Consider the following 14,922-nt stretch of genomic DNA (forward strand, 5'->3'; position numbering starts at 1 on the left):
ACAGCACACTTAATATTTGATGAAGTGTCCTGTAGCAAGTTGCACCTTGACCTGACACTTTTTAGCCATTACAAGTCCACATATTTTCAATAGGGTTGAGGCCAGGCTCCACTGAAAGCTTAATGCTAGCCTGCTTTATCCACAACCTCCTTTGACGTGTGTTTGCGTTCACTGTAGTTTTGAAACATTTAACTCTCTCAACTGCCTAACTGCTGGTTTGAGGTCATGCTGAAGAATTGTTCCATCCACTTTGTGCTATGTCCCAGTTCCACTGCCATTAAAACAGCCTGATGCTACCACCACCATGCTTAACTGCTGGTACAGTATTCTTAGGGTTAAATGCCTCGTCTTTATGACTCAACTCAATCATTGTCTCATCTGTCCCGTTGTTCATGGTCAGCAGCAATTTTTTGTTGAGCTTGAAGGTCTCAATATTGGAGCAGGAGCTTCTTTCTTATGTTTTTTATGTATTCTCTACTGAAAAGGAAGAGGTGAAAGAAATAGTTGAAAGCTCATCAATGCCATGACATTCAGGCCATGATGATTATATGTTACCTTCCAACCACAAATGTTGGTGCATGCAGGGTTGTTAGACAAAACAGTCCCCAAATAAAGCATCTATTTTTCAAATTGGATTTCAGTTTTTGGCTTTGTCTGTTTTACATAGCAAATAATGGTTATATTCTAGACATACTGACCACTGATTTCTGTTACTGACATTGTAAGACAGTGTCATAAAATAATAGAGAATTATTACATTAAACCATTAAGCATCAAACTACTCTAAATGCCTGTTAACATATCAATAATTGGATTATGCAGGAAAAAACTGCCTGACTGCAATAATACTGTATATGCCAAATCTTTTGGGCAGACCCTTTGCATTTGTCAGGTGGCTTTGCAGAAACCCGAACACTGAATTCTGTGCTTCTGCCACCTAGTGGTTCCCTTACGTTTACTCTAAATTCACCTGTTTCCTGTTCAGGTGTGTCTACTCTTCTATCTATGTAACCATGCTCAGTATATGTGATTGTGTGGTTGTTGAATGTTACAAGGATCCTATTTTCTGTATGCTAGCTATGATTGCCTCTTCTATTACAGCAAAAACCCCTCAGCGCCCATTCCTCAAGAGTTTGAAAGGAAGCGATGTAATGCAATACGGTTGGAATGTGGAGAATCCCTCAAACACACTCTGACCCAGCACTAATGTAAATAACAGAACCACATAGAGAGGCGGTTGGAGATGCGGGGGGGTTGGGTTGTGAGAGAGAACAATTAAACACAAAGGAAGTCAGAAAAGGCTCTGTGACCAGCAGAAGCCACGACTGAAGAGATTGTCACACACTTTTAAAGAGTAAGTCGCATGGTTTCAATGCTGTTGAACTTCAGATTTTTAAATGTGCAGTGTAAACATGCATGGATTTGGCTCATGCATAGTTTTCAATGATTAACCTACAGGCTTACTGCTCTGATCACTGATTCAACACACCTCCGGACACTGTACCTTTGGAACTCAATACTAAACCTGTGAGGATTTGTGACTGTGCAACGTTCAAAAGGATATTTAAAGCACACTTTCCAGAGGACTGAGGGAGTCTGGGATATCAGTCTGAGATATTCAGTGTCAGTGCAAGCTTGAGGAACGTGAAATCCTTCAGTATAGAATGGTGTAATTGTACTCTACACAAAAAGCCTTGTTCCAGTGATTTCTGCTTGCACCAGATGGAGCTGCCTCGTCCAGAGCTCTTCGACTTCCATGGTGTGTCCATGACACATTACTTTACGGACAACTGGGAAAATGTCCAGAATTTCCAAGCTAGACCAGATGACATTGTTGTGGCCACTTACCCCAAAGCTGGTAGGTACCTCTCTGTCTCTCTTTCTTTCTCTCTCTGAAACGAAAGAAAACTAAATGGAGCTAGGCAGAGAAAACTGGCTTCCCTGAGCTGTGCATCTAAAATGGTCATTTGTTCAAAGCCAAATGTTACAGATACAGCAGTATGGTGATAGCATAGACAAGGCTGTATTAACCCAGGCTTTAGGGGGCTGCAGCCACCAGGTTTCCCATGCAAGTGAATGAAATGGAATAATAGTAAAAGGCCTGGTAGGTCACAGCATTAAACAATGGTGTCAAACTCATAATTCATACAAGCATACAAATTATTAAGTCAAGTCAAGTTAGATTTATTTAAAAGGTGCTTTTTACAACTGTTGTCATCACAAAGCAGCTTTACATAATTAGTAATTAATAAAAGACAGAGACAAAAAAAGAAAGAAGAGATAACGTAAGACATGAAGGATCAAAGACCCCCAGTGAGCAAGCCAACGGCGACAGTGGCAAGGAAAAACTGGTGCTGGAGGAAGAAACCTTGGGAGGAACCAAGATTCACAAGGGGGACCAGACCCATCCTCCTCTGGTCAGAACTATTGAAACATTATTAATAAAAATTACCAAACCAGATACAACAGATAGTTAATAGTGGTGATATTAATAGTGGCAGATAGTTATGAGTCCATTTAGGTTTTAACATGGTCATTAAACAGGTAGCAGTGGTAGGAGGGTGTGCCGCTGGTTTGCTATGTGTGGTGGTGGGTGGGGGGCCTGCTGGTCTGACTGGTAGGTGGCAGCTGGTCTGACGCAGGTAGAGGGGACCTCAGCGAGCAATCTATTAAAGCAGTGCTCCAATTAATGTTGAGTTATTTTTAAAAGTATACTCCTTAATAAGACGCTAAACCTAATTGGGAATAAATACATATATAACTACAACCCTATACATTTTATTTGGCTTAAAATCAACTAGATTGCATAGTTGCATGTGTGCTGTACTAACTAATGAGTGATACTGATCCTAATGCAGGTATATATTAGCGTAGTTGTGGGTGGTTTTGTTTTGCAGTGAAATTAACATGTTTGGATGTTGACTGTAAACACTGCTTGATCTCATCTTCTCTGCTCTCTGTTCTTTTCTCACTCTCTCTCAGGTACCACCTGGGTTGCATACATTCTTGACCTGCTGTATTTCCGTCAGATGCACCCCGAGCGTGAGGCTACCATCCCCATCTATGACAGAGTGCCATTTTTGGAGATGATCATGCCATCCTATCCTTTAGGTCTGAAAAAAAATCTAAGCATGCAGACACCTGAGGGTGTTACATTTCTATGCTCAAAAAGTCACATTATTAGGAACATCTACTAATTGCAGTTATCTAAATAGGCCAACCGTGTGGCAGCAGTGCAAAGAATAAAATCCTGCAGATATGGACCTTCAGATAATTTTCGAGATAATGTTGGTTCCAGACAGGCTGGTTAAAGTACTAAAACTGCTGATATTCTGGGATGGGATCCAGTGATTGGCAGTTCAGTAGACAGAAACGCCTTGCTGATGAGAGAGACCAGCAGAGAATCGTCAGACTGGCTCAAGTTGGCAGAAAGACTATGGTAACTAAGATAACCATGTGAAAAAAAAAAAAAAAAAAAACATCTCAGAATGCACAACACATTGAATCTTACAGATACGTTACAACAGCTGAGGACCATGATGGGTTCCAATTTAGTCTGAGGCTGCAATGAACACAGATTCACCAAAACTGGACAGTTGAACACTAAAAAACATAGCCTGGTCTGATGTACCTCGATATCTGCTAATGCGCACAGTTGGCTGCATCATTCTGCCTCGTGTCAACAGTCCAGGCTTCTTGGCAAACTTTGGGATTGTTGCTTGAATGCCACAATCCCCTCATGGCCACCATGCACCCATCTTCTAATGACTGCTTTTAGCATGACAATACACAATACCACCAAGCAAAAGTCAACTCAAACTGGTTTCATGAACATGACCATGAGCTCAGTGTTCCTCCCAGTCACCAGATCTGAATCCAGTAGAACACCTTTGGGATGTGGTAGAATGGGCATGGAAGTGGTCCTAAAGAATCTGCAGGACCCTTGACATATCCACAACATTTTAAGCATAACATCATACAGTTTTATCTCACACAGGAACAGAAATGGCAGATATGCTGACTACCTCTCCTCGCATCATCAAAACTCATCTGCCTGTTCAGTTAATTCCTAAGTCCTTCTGGGAGCAGAACTGTAAGGTACAGTCTGAAACATATAGTGAACAGATTTCCTAGAGTCATTTTAAATAAAATCCCCTTCATGAGAACTTAACTATCTCATACCTTGTGGAATATGTGTGTTGTAAGGATGTCCTGATCCAATTATCCCCCAAGTAGTGAATCCAAGTCTTTTAATGCTAAATATCAGCCAATACTGATTCGATCTTTATGTTTGTATAAATAATACAGCCACGGTTTAGATAAGATGTGCTGCTGATTAATACTCAAGTAAATCCCTTTATTTTTAGTATCATTTTCTATATTGAGACATTCTGAACTGATTGTTTTAGTTTAGTAGAGACTTTTCTTAAAATGACTTTTGTAATGTGTTTAATATCTTAAAATCCAGTCTGACTCCCTCCCTGACCAATCAGCTCCCAGCTCCTTTCAACACTGCAGCCAAGTCACACTCTGGACTGATATCTGTTGTTGTTTGTCGCCTCCTGGAGTACAATAAGTGGTTTGAATGTGGGTGAATGTGGGTGAATGTGCTGTAATTTGGGCTTTTGGTGTGTGTTTATTAGCATTAGCGTTAGCTTCAACTCCAAGTTCTCAACATGTTCTTCAGTGCTGGTTTACAAATCAACAAAAGGCCTGCGGTTCTCCCGCTGGCAAAACAGAGCGTTTCAGTGATAGTTTTACGAAGGTTCAGATATTATGGTCTGTGTTCATGTTCCACTGTAAAATAGCTCCACACTGCAGATTCTACACTCTTTTTATTTTCCTTCTGAAAACATCCTTACTGCTGCAGGCTGGGAATAATGTCTGTTATTGGTGTCCTGAGGACACTGTGGTTAACACAGACTTGTACTTCTGCTTATTTATTATACTGCAAACCTTACATTTTTTTTCACTGTTCTGTCTCTAGATTGTCTATTGCGCTCGCAACGCCAAGGACAACGCTGTGTCCTATTTCCACTTTGACCGCATGGAGAAGCTACAACCTGAGCCTGGAGACTGGAGCAGTTTTCTGCAGAGATTCAAGGAAGGAAAGAGTGAGTGAATGAACGAATGAATTCCTTGTGAGGGTGACAATGTCCATGAATTAGACTACTGGGGTAAAAAAAATAACTCCCCAACCCTCACACTTGGGCTCAAATGTGTTCACCGTTTTAACACCCTCGTAGACATCTCACAACTGGTCAGGGTTGGGAGGGTTTCATTAAAAAATGCATTCTGTAACAGATTATTATAAAGATATTCGTAAAAATATATATATATACATATGTATGTATGACCAAGCCTGTTCATGCTGGTCGACCAGAAAATGGAACACAGAAACACACCTGAACACTCGTTTAGCAACAGAAAGATATAGACAACACAAAATAAAGAAGTAGAGTAAAGCAGAGAATTGGGTTTATGTCATTTCATGCCCTCAAAAAAGAGTTTAAGGAATGTCCTTAATGATTTCCATCAGCAAGTTGAATATACAATCTTTATTTTTGGACTGGTATGTCAAAAGTGGACTTTTTAAGTACATCATTGTGACAATGCATATAGCATGTAAATAAAAAATATATAGTGTAATAAATACCATATTAAATACCTTAAAGTAATGAACAGCTCAGCATTTTAGAGAGGGTTCTTCTGAAGATGAACAGGTAATGAAATGCATCGAGAGACTCCAGCTAACGCCCTCTTTCCTGTTCTTCCTTGTATTCTACTAATGTTCACTGTCATGTTCCATCAGTGGTGTTTGGCTCCTGGCACGAGCATGTGTGTGGATGGTGGGAGAAGAAACAGGCATACTCCAACATACACTACATGTTCTTTGAGGATCTGGTGGAGGTGAGGCCCTTAGTTCGTCATGAGGTTTCATGTGAGGTGCTTGGATTGCAAATGAAGCCTGAAGCTTAAGGAGGGGCTCCCAAATGGGGCAGGCGTATAAGCTTTGGTCCAGTTATTGGGAGAATGCAGGTTTGTTCCCTGTTGAGTCCAGAAAGCACAACTGGCCTCACTGGCTCTGGGTAGGTGGGTAGGATGCCTCCCCCTTCTGCCCTCTGCCACACTCGTCAACGGACAGCTTCTGACCACAGGACTAAAGCCCTGACTGGATCTGTTGCTTGTGCAGATTGTGCTAGTCAATCCAACGCTCACAGTGATTGTACAGTCTAGTCTGTCTATTATGAACTTTTGTTGTCAACATTTATAAGCAGCATGGCTGTGTTGCTCCTTCAGGACACTGGACGAGAGATAAAGCGCCTTTGCTCCTTCCTCGGTTTGTCCATGTCAGAAGCAGAGAAGGAGAAAATCAGAGGAGACGTGCAGTTTGATGTCATGAAGGCCAACCCGATGACTAACCTTACTGAGGACAATTCTTTAGATTTCAGCGTCTCTCAGTTCTTGCGGAAAGGTACGTTATGTTGTTTTTTTAAGTAGACGCATTCATTTTCACAAAAAGGTTCACCTCCTCCTTCATTTAGGAGATACAGCTGTAAGACAGAATGCTTTTGTATATACTGTAACTCTGCTGTCTGAAGCCCAGTTTAAGCTACTTCTGGAGATGCTAGCAACATACATGGCAAAGCACAATGCAAATTCCTTTTGGCGTGCGTTAAAAGGTTTGGGTTGTTGTTATGCCATTGTCTGAAAACAGCAGTTGATCAAGTGGGATTATTACATTTGCAAAAGTTAATACTAAGCGAATAAAATAATGTCACACTTTGTCACACATGGAGGGCGAGTCCCCCCTTGTGAGTCTTGGGGTGTTTCTCAATACCAAGAACTTGTGTTCTTGGAAAGAGAAGGTTCTTACAATATAAGGAGGACACCTATAAAGGTGTGCTGTATACTTGCTATTGCACAATACAATGAGCCCAGCTGTCAGTTACTATTATCCAAAGCTAACCAGCCAAGCTAAGGTTGGTATACAAGTCTCACAACATAACAGACTAAGCTATCTTTGTTTGTATTAAATGAACTAAGATTTGACTTTTCAACCAATTTTTCGCCTCATTTTCTAAAAGCTAAAGAGGCGATCTGTTTATTTTCTTCTTTTGGGCTAACTGCAGTTGTGCAGAACAACATGGGGTGCGTTCCCACCACCTACTAAGCGGCACCATTTATTTAAAATAAGAGAACTAGCCTCTTCTGCCTCTTGCTCACCAGGGGTATTTATTTTTTATTGGTCTTTTGTTTCATTACTGGATTCCTGTAAAGCTACTTTGTGACAACACCAGCTGTAAAAAAAAAAAAAAAAAACACTCTACAAATATTAGATTTGGCATTTTCACCATTTAGGATATATTTCCTTAAAGCTGTTTTATCCAACTTTAAATTCTGAAGCTGTTTGGCAAACTAGTCCAGTCTCTAAAATAAGATATTATACAGATTTACAGCTTAATTTTATAAATTCATTTGGCTGAAAGTGCTCAACAAAAACGTATTTTACGCAAACAGGGAAATAGAACTTAGCATCTGCCTTATAGTTTCTAAGTGGGTTTGAAGTCTACAGGTTACATTCAAATTATTGTCCATCACTACAGATGCAGCAAATAGAGCTGAAAAATGTTGGAATATCATATAAAGTGATTCGTTTATTTGATCTGTTGCTTATTGATCTTTTTCAGGTAAAGTCGGGGACTGGAAGAACCACTTCACTGTAGCTCAGAACGAGCAGTTTGATGAACACTACAAAAAGAAGATGCAGAACACCACCCTCCAGTTCCAAACAGAGCTTTAGAATTGTTTATTTTGCACGTATGTCCTACAGAGTACACTTACATAAAACTATTACTAACACATAATAACCCAATAGTAGCAATTATTGGTAATGTTTTCTTCAGACCTAAAAAAATGTCATTAAATATCACAAAAGCAAACAGCAAACACCTGATACTGTGTATGAGATTTCACCCAAAACCTGAATGAGGCTTCAGCACAAAAATAAATCAGCATTGAGAGAAAGAGGGAACATGTTTCAGTCTTCAATGATCATGATGGACTCGAAAATGCTACATAAACAAATTGTCACTGAATTGTTAAAATGACAATTACAAGAAGACTAGAAAGATACACTCTGTTCTGTAGTCGCGTGTAGAACAGGTGGAACTTTTCACAGTCTGATTTTCTCAACTTTCTAAGTAAGAGAATGTCTCCATGTTCAGGCACTAACTAAACAGAAAATACAAGACACAACTAGAAGATCAAGATAGGATCACATTGTGTTAAAACTCATTGTAACAGAGGGGCTAGGTGCACATTCTTGGTCTTGTTCCTGACTTGGACTCAAAATATTTGTGTCTTAATCTTTGAGATCTTGCACACCTGCACATTTTAGTCTGGTTAAATCGACTCAGGTTCGACTCAGGTTCGGTTTCACCCTTGGTGAGACCTTTGAAAGGTAGTGGTCTTAGTCCGGGTCCAAATAAACTCTGGAGCTTTCCCTAGACATTTGCACTAGTCCAGAACACAGGACCTTCTTCTTGTATTCATTTTCTTGCTCCCGCCCCAGACAGATCTGACCAATAAGTGAGGAGGACGTTCTTGCACGGTTTGTCGTGATGCATTTTGGGAAAACACTCCAAGTTTACTCAATTTTGCCCAGAGCACTGGAAGGAACTGTAGAGGTGCAAACGCCCTCAGTCTTCCCCAGTTCTACCTCCTATCTTGACTCTTGTCTTAACTACTATAGAGTCATGGTCTTGACTCAGATTGAAGCGTTTGGGTTTCGGCCTTGTTTCCTGGTCTCACCCATGACTTGTTCTTGACTCAGACTTGATGTGCCGTCTTGGAGATTTGGAGCCAATTTCCCAAGAGAGATTTGCAGGAATACCATGAAGAAGAGATTAAAAAGAGCTGGAAATGTGAAGAATGAGAGTTTTCACCAGTTTGACCAAACCAAGAGGGTATTAAACCATGCCATGTTGTGCGTACCTAAGGCAATACTACCTATAATAGTAGTGTTTATCATTGTAAAATATGAAATTTATGTTGCTCAAAAATATGGTCCCTGCTCTGATTTTCACATATTTGGAATGACACACTTGATTGTAACCAGTACATCGCAATATTTTATTTTTGTAAAGATACTGATTGTACTGTAAGACGACCTGACCTGCAGTGACAATAAAAAAAAAACAACTTTTCTTGCACCTGTCTGATTTTCATATTTCATTATGTGGTCATTGTATGGAACTAGGATCCTTTACTTCTTATATTAGATCAGGAATCCCATTACATAATAAGAGAACTAGTAAACATACAGGACGTCAGAAAAGGCTCTATGACCAGCGGGATCCACGATTGAAGAGACTGTCACACACTTTTAAAGAGTAGGATGCATGGTAGACATGCATGGATTTGGCTCATGCATAGGTTTTAGTTTAAGTTTAGGCTTCAGATAATGAGTTTACTGCTCATTATATAACACTGATTCAACACACCTCCTGACACTGTACCTTTGGAACTCAATACTAAACCTGAGAGGACTGTGCAACGTCCAGAGGATATTTCAAGCACACTTTCCAGAGGACTGAAGGAGTCTGGGATATCAGTCGGAGATATTCAGTGTCAGTGCACAGGAAAAGTGGAAAGTGAGGAAAGTGAAATCCTCCAGTATAGAATGGTGTAATTACACAAAAAGCCTTGTTCCAGTGATTTCTGCCTGTGCCAGATGGAGCTGCCTCGTCCAGAGCTCTTCGACTTCCATGGTGTGTCCATGACACATTACTTTACGGACAACTGGGAAAATGTCCAGAATTTCCAAGCTAGACCAGATGACATTGTCGTGGCCACTTACCCCAAAGCAGGTTGGTACTGTTATGCTTGACATGTGGGTCTCTTTCTTTCTCTCTCTTTTGAAACTCTTGGTCATTGGCTCAAGCTGATGCTTTAGATGTTATATACAGATATCACAGTATGTTCATAGCATGGCCAAGGTTGTTTTAGCTCAATGAGTTTTATATAGACGAATGCAGTCACCAAGTTTTCCCAAAAAATTGGGAAAGCAACTGGATCATTCCACGCCAGTTCACCCAGGGCCTGGTAGCTCACATCATAAAAAAAATCACGTATAGGCTCTGAACCCAACAATTACATAGGTGCTTCCCACCTGTGGATAAGATTCAAGTTGTCCGCGAATCAGAACTGTAGGGTTTAGCTTGCTGACGTTGCAGCATCACATCTGATTTGATTGGCTTCCCTCTCTCAGGTACCACCTGGGTTTCCTACATTCTTGACCTGCTGTATTTCCGTCAGACACTTCCTGAGCGTGAGACCACCATCCCCATCTACGACAGAGTGCCATTTTTGGAGCTGATCATACCACTGGAACCTTCAGGTCTGAGAGATTTGACAGGATGCACAAATGTAAAGATGTTGTTTTTGTATGCACAGGGGTGCCACAGGGGGGTAGTTAGGACGATTCTAAGGGCCTATTGTTGACAGGGGCATTAAAAACTATATTAATTCAATATTTTGGCAGAATTCTTCACTGCAGAGTCCTGGCAGTGCCCTGTTTGTATATTCAAAACGTATAGAGATATACTGAGCAGCCATAACATTAATACCTAAATCCATACATCCTTGTTTCCACACTCACTGTCCATCTGTTTCTCTGCATACTTTGTTAGTCTCCTTTCACCCTGTTCATCGATGGTCAGGACCCTACAGGACTGACCGCCATAGAGCAGCTATTATTTGGTTATTATGTGGTTAGCGTGTGTTGCGCTGGTACGAGTGGATCAGACACAGCGGTGCTGCTGGAGTTTTTGAACCCCCCAATGTCACTGCTGGACTGAAGACTGAAAGTCCACCAACCAGAAACACCCAGCCAACAGTGTCCTGTGGTCTAGGTGAGTTGACACAGTGCTTAAAAACTCTGGACACAGCAGTCTGAGCCACTTGTATCAGCAACACCCACTAACACTCCACCACCACATTAGAATGACCAACAACCCAAATAATAGCTATTCTGTGGTGGTCCTGTGGGGTCCTGACCATTGAAGAACAGTGTGAAAGAAGGCTAACACAGTATGCAGAGACACAGATGGACTACAGACGGAACTACAAAGTGCAACCATATGGTAAGTGAAGCTGATGAAGAGGACAATGAGTGCAGAAACAAGGAGGTGGTATTAATGTTGGGGCTGATCAGTGTTTTAAAATCCAAAAACATTTCTCATATATGTTTTTATTTTTGCATAAAAAACACAATATAGATAAACTTTGTATGAGCTGAATGTGAGAAGGCAAACCAGAACTAAAACATCTCATAAACATTGCATTTTAAGCATAAGCTCATACAGTGTTTTCTTACACAGGAACAGACAAGGCCAATACGCTGACTACCTCTCCTCGCATCATCAAAACTCATCTGCCTGTTCAGTTTATTCCCAAGTCATTCTGGGAGCAGAACTGTAAGGTACAGTCTGAAACAGCGCACAGGTCTCCAGGATGCAGATCAACTTTTTGACAAAAAGTCATTTTAAATAAATTCACCTTCATGAGAACTATAAGAGTATTTCATAGACTCCTAAAAACAAAGGCACCACAAAAGATTCTTTGAATAACGCCATAAGAGAATCACTTTGGGTTCCATAAAGAGCCATATCTGTAATACAGTGTAAAGAACCTTTGAAGGCCTAAAAGAACCTTCACATAAAGCAGCAGTATGTAGCATTTGTATGTTAAAAGAACAGTTTCAAAATCATGTGGATGCCACACTGACTGTAATAGGAAGCGTGGCATCTCTATTATTGCCACTCCAGTCTCCAAATGCTGCTAACTGCATTATGTAACTTTGGAGAGGCAGGCATGGCAACACTTGGGAGAACAGAATAATTTTGTGTAATGCTGTGAGTCATATTTGTGTAAACTTTTAATATTTCTCTACTGCATCAGTCCATATGCTTCTTTTTCATTTTTAGAGAAGATTCTGTATCTGTCAGATTGTCCAGAAATTGTCCAGTAAAGCGTGTCCTTCAGTGGTTCTGTAAATTCCACTTCTTGACTGTAGGGGGAGCCCAGGAGCAAGAAATGCTAGTTCTTGCATAATGTTGCTTTAACATAAAGCTTCCTTCCCTAGTTAAAGATTGTTCACACTCATGCCTTACTATTACAGAAATGGTTCTATATGGAAGAAAAAGTGGTTCTTCTATGGAATTATTTAAAGAACCTTATGTAGCACCTTTATTTTTTTTAAGAGTATACATCTCAACCACATATACATCTTCAATCTTCATGTACTCCCTCTTTTTTCTTTTCTGTCTCCAGATTATCTATTGCGCTCGCAATGCCAAGGACAATGTTGTGTCTTATTTCCATTTCGACCGCATGGAAAAGATACAGCCTAAACCTGGAGACTGGAGCAGTTTTCTACAGAGATTCACAGAAGGAAAGAGTGAGGGAACGAACGAGTGAATGTCTGAATATTTTTTAATACTTTAGTAAAAAAAATACCAAACCATATTTTAGTATATCCCTGCCCAGGCTTGCTGTTAGAACTATAATAATGTGTTGGGGCATGTTCTGGACCTGGAGTTACACTGATCAGAGCGCAACACGGGAAGTTGAGAAAGCAGGGGGTGGAGCTTATCCATTTTCTTTCTTGTTCATTTTCTTTGGTGTGATTTTTATGTGAAGAGGAACCAGCACAGTAATGAAATGGAGCCACCGACTCTTGCTCATTGCCCTTTTTCCTGTTCCTTCCAAAGTTCAGCTGCATTACACTAATATTCACTGTGCTGTTCTGTTAGTGGTGTTTGGCTCCTGGCACGAGCATGTGTGTGGATGGTGGGAGAAGAAACAGGCATACTCCAAAATACACTACATGTTCTTTGAGGATCTGGTGGAGGTGAGGCCCTTAGTTTGTTAGTCTTGAGGTTTTATGGGAGGTGCTTGGATTGTAAATTTAGCGTCACTGATTGAAGAATGAAATGGTGACCACAGTAAGAAGTGAAACTTCATGATAAGTGGTGCCACAGCCACACATGACTAAGAGTTTTAGTGAGGACTGGCCTGGCTCCTTTTGGGTAGGTGGTTAGGATTGCCCACCCTCTCCCTTATCACCAGTACAGGCTTCTGCTAGATGTAACAGAGCTGGCAGTTAGTGTTCTCCTCCAAGCGTGTTCAGCTGTCCAAAGAGGTAAATTTTAAAAAGAAATGGTTGGCTGGCTTCATGTGAGTCCGAGAAAGCCAGCACTTTGTTTGATAGGGGAGTCCTACACAGACAACATGCTTATGTGGCGTTAACCTGGGTGAAACGTGGGCTAAGTGGATTCCAAGCGGGCATGGGCTCTGAGCAGGTTTATACATGTGTTTTGACTGGTGTTGGCGTAAAGTTGGTACCTAGATAACATGCCCTTGCGGGGCCTGGGTAGCCCAACTGGGAAACAAAAAATTGCCCCCAGGGTCATTGATGAGGTTAAACATGGGCCCCATTTGGGTTGTACTCTGCACCTAGGGCCTAGATGAGACCCATGTCAGAATAAGGTGGGCTGTAACGATGGGGCCCAACACATGTACAAACCCACTCAGAGCCCATGTCCACCTAGAATCCCCTTAGCCCATGTTCCACCAATGTGAGCCCCACATGAGCATGTTGGCTGGGTTTCTGATCATAGGACTGGTACCGACCACATTTTGGTGGCATCGTCAGGGCACAGAAAACCTTCCCTTTTAGGTCCACCCTGTTCGTGTGGAGTTACAGACTATATCCCTGATTGGATCTGTTGATGTGCAGATTGTGCTAGTCAATCAAACGCTTACAGTGATTGTGCAGTCTAGTCTGTCTATAATGAACTGAAATGTTATTTCCAACATTCAGAAGCAGCATCAATGTGTTGCTCCTTCAGGACACTGGACATGAGCTAAAACGCCTCTGCTCATTCCTCGGTTTGTCCACGTCAGAAGCAGAGAAGGAGAGAATCAAAAGAGATGTTCAGTTTGATGTCATGAAGGCCAACCCGATGACTAACCTTACTGATGACTGTACCCTAGATTTCAGCGTCTCTCAGTTCTTGCGGAAAGGTAAGTTGAGGAAATAAAACACAAGCTCAGCCTGCTGCATAGGTATAGTATGGTTAGCCACCACGAGCGATCACAATACCAACCCTGTTTAATGTGTGTCAACAGATTTGGGTTGCTGGGACACAACCAATCATTCCTTCAGGTGGTTGCTATGCTAATAGCTCAGACGTGACAGGAATTGGTCATTGTTTTGCAGAAGTTGTAAATAAAATAATGTACCATTTTCACTGCCTGAAAAATGGTTGGGTTTGAAATATATCTCAGTTATACCCGTGTTTGGGTTTTAATATATTGACAGCAAAAGCACACCTTTAGAATCAGATAAACATAACAGAATGCTTTCCCAAAGCTGTTATTATTTAGCCAGTGTTCAAAATCCTGAAGCTGAAGATATCTGGTACTCATGTACAGTCAGGCAGATTCTACCAAGTCTTCCTTTTGGAAAACTCTGAAATAACGAATTTTACAGATTTACAGCTTCATTAATAAGGTTCTATAGGTTCTATATGGGTTACATATGGTTCTATATAACCCAGGTTCTATAGACACATGCTTCACATTAACATACACTGTTAAAAAATAAGCTGATTCCAATGGTTCTCTGAGTGATACCCTAGAAGAACCACTTCTGCTTCCATACAGAACTGTGAAAATATAAAGCGATTAGATCATTTCACATCTATCTGTCACATATTCACACTTTTTTTTTTTAGGTAAAGTCGGAGACTGGAAGAACCACTTTACTGTAGCTCAGAATGAGCAATTTGATGAGGATTACAAGCAGAAGATGAAGAACACCACCCTCCAGTTCCGAGCAGAGCTATAAGAGTG

General features: G+C 41.0%; 2 protein-coding genes across 2 annotated transcripts; both read left to right on the top strand.

The window, feature by feature from the left end:
- Positions 1 to 1,289: 1,289 nt before the first annotated feature.
- Positions 1,290 to 9,168, top strand: LOC140557624 (cytosolic sulfotransferase 2-like). Its single transcript, XM_072682239.1, has 8 exons — positions 1,290 to 1,354; positions 1,459 to 1,858; positions 2,983 to 3,111; positions 3,998 to 4,098; positions 4,988 to 5,114; positions 5,813 to 5,910; positions 6,301 to 6,475; positions 7,692 to 9,168. Exons 2-8 carry the CDS (start codon positions 1,723 to 1,725, stop codon positions 7,802 to 7,804), a joined length of 879 nt encoding a protein of 292 aa, XP_072538340.1. The 5' UTR covers positions 1,290 to 1,354; positions 1,459 to 1,722; the 3' UTR covers positions 7,805 to 9,168.
- A 543-nt stretch (positions 9,169 to 9,711) lies between these two features.
- LOC140557625 (cytosolic sulfotransferase 3-like) lies at positions 9,712 to 14,917 on the top strand. Its single transcript, XM_072682240.1, has 7 exons — positions 9,712 to 9,872; positions 10,274 to 10,402; positions 11,385 to 11,485; positions 12,337 to 12,463; positions 12,819 to 12,916; positions 13,917 to 14,091; positions 14,805 to 14,917. Exons 1-7 carry the CDS (start codon positions 9,737 to 9,739, stop codon positions 14,915 to 14,917), a joined length of 879 nt encoding a protein of 292 aa, XP_072538341.1. The 5' UTR covers positions 9,712 to 9,736.
- The last annotated feature ends 5 nt before the right edge of the window (positions 14,918 to 14,922 follow it).

This window comes from Salminus brasiliensis, chromosome 6 (genome assembly GCF_030463535.1).
Source record: "Salminus brasiliensis chromosome 6, fSalBra1.hap2, whole genome shotgun sequence".
Taxonomy (NCBI): Eukaryota; Metazoa; Chordata; class Actinopteri; order Characiformes; family Bryconidae; genus Salminus; species Salminus brasiliensis.

Coding starts and splice junctions, on each gene's coding strand:
- LOC140557624 (XM_072682239.1), top strand. CDS start 1,723: ATGGAGCTGCCTCGTCCAGAGCTCTTCGACTTCCATGGTGTGTCCATG. Junction 1,859..2,982: donor GGCCACTTACCCCAAAGCTG/GTAGGTACCTCT, acceptor ACTCTCTCTCAG/GTACCACCTGGGTTGCATAC. Junction 5,911..6,300: donor TCTTTGAGGATCTGGTGGAG/GTGAGGCCCTTA, acceptor TTGCTCCTTCAG/GACACTGGACGAGAGATAAA.
- LOC140557625 (XM_072682240.1), top strand. CDS start 9,737: ATGGAGCTGCCTCGTCCAGAGCTCTTCGACTTCCATGGTGTGTCCATG. Junction 9,873..10,273: donor GGCCACTTACCCCAAAGCAG/GTTGGTACTGTT, acceptor TCCCTCTCTCAG/GTACCACCTGGGTTTCCTAC. Junction 10,403..11,384: donor CATACCACTGGAACCTTCAG/GTCTGAGAGATT, acceptor TTTCTTACACAG/GAACAGACAAGGCCAATACG.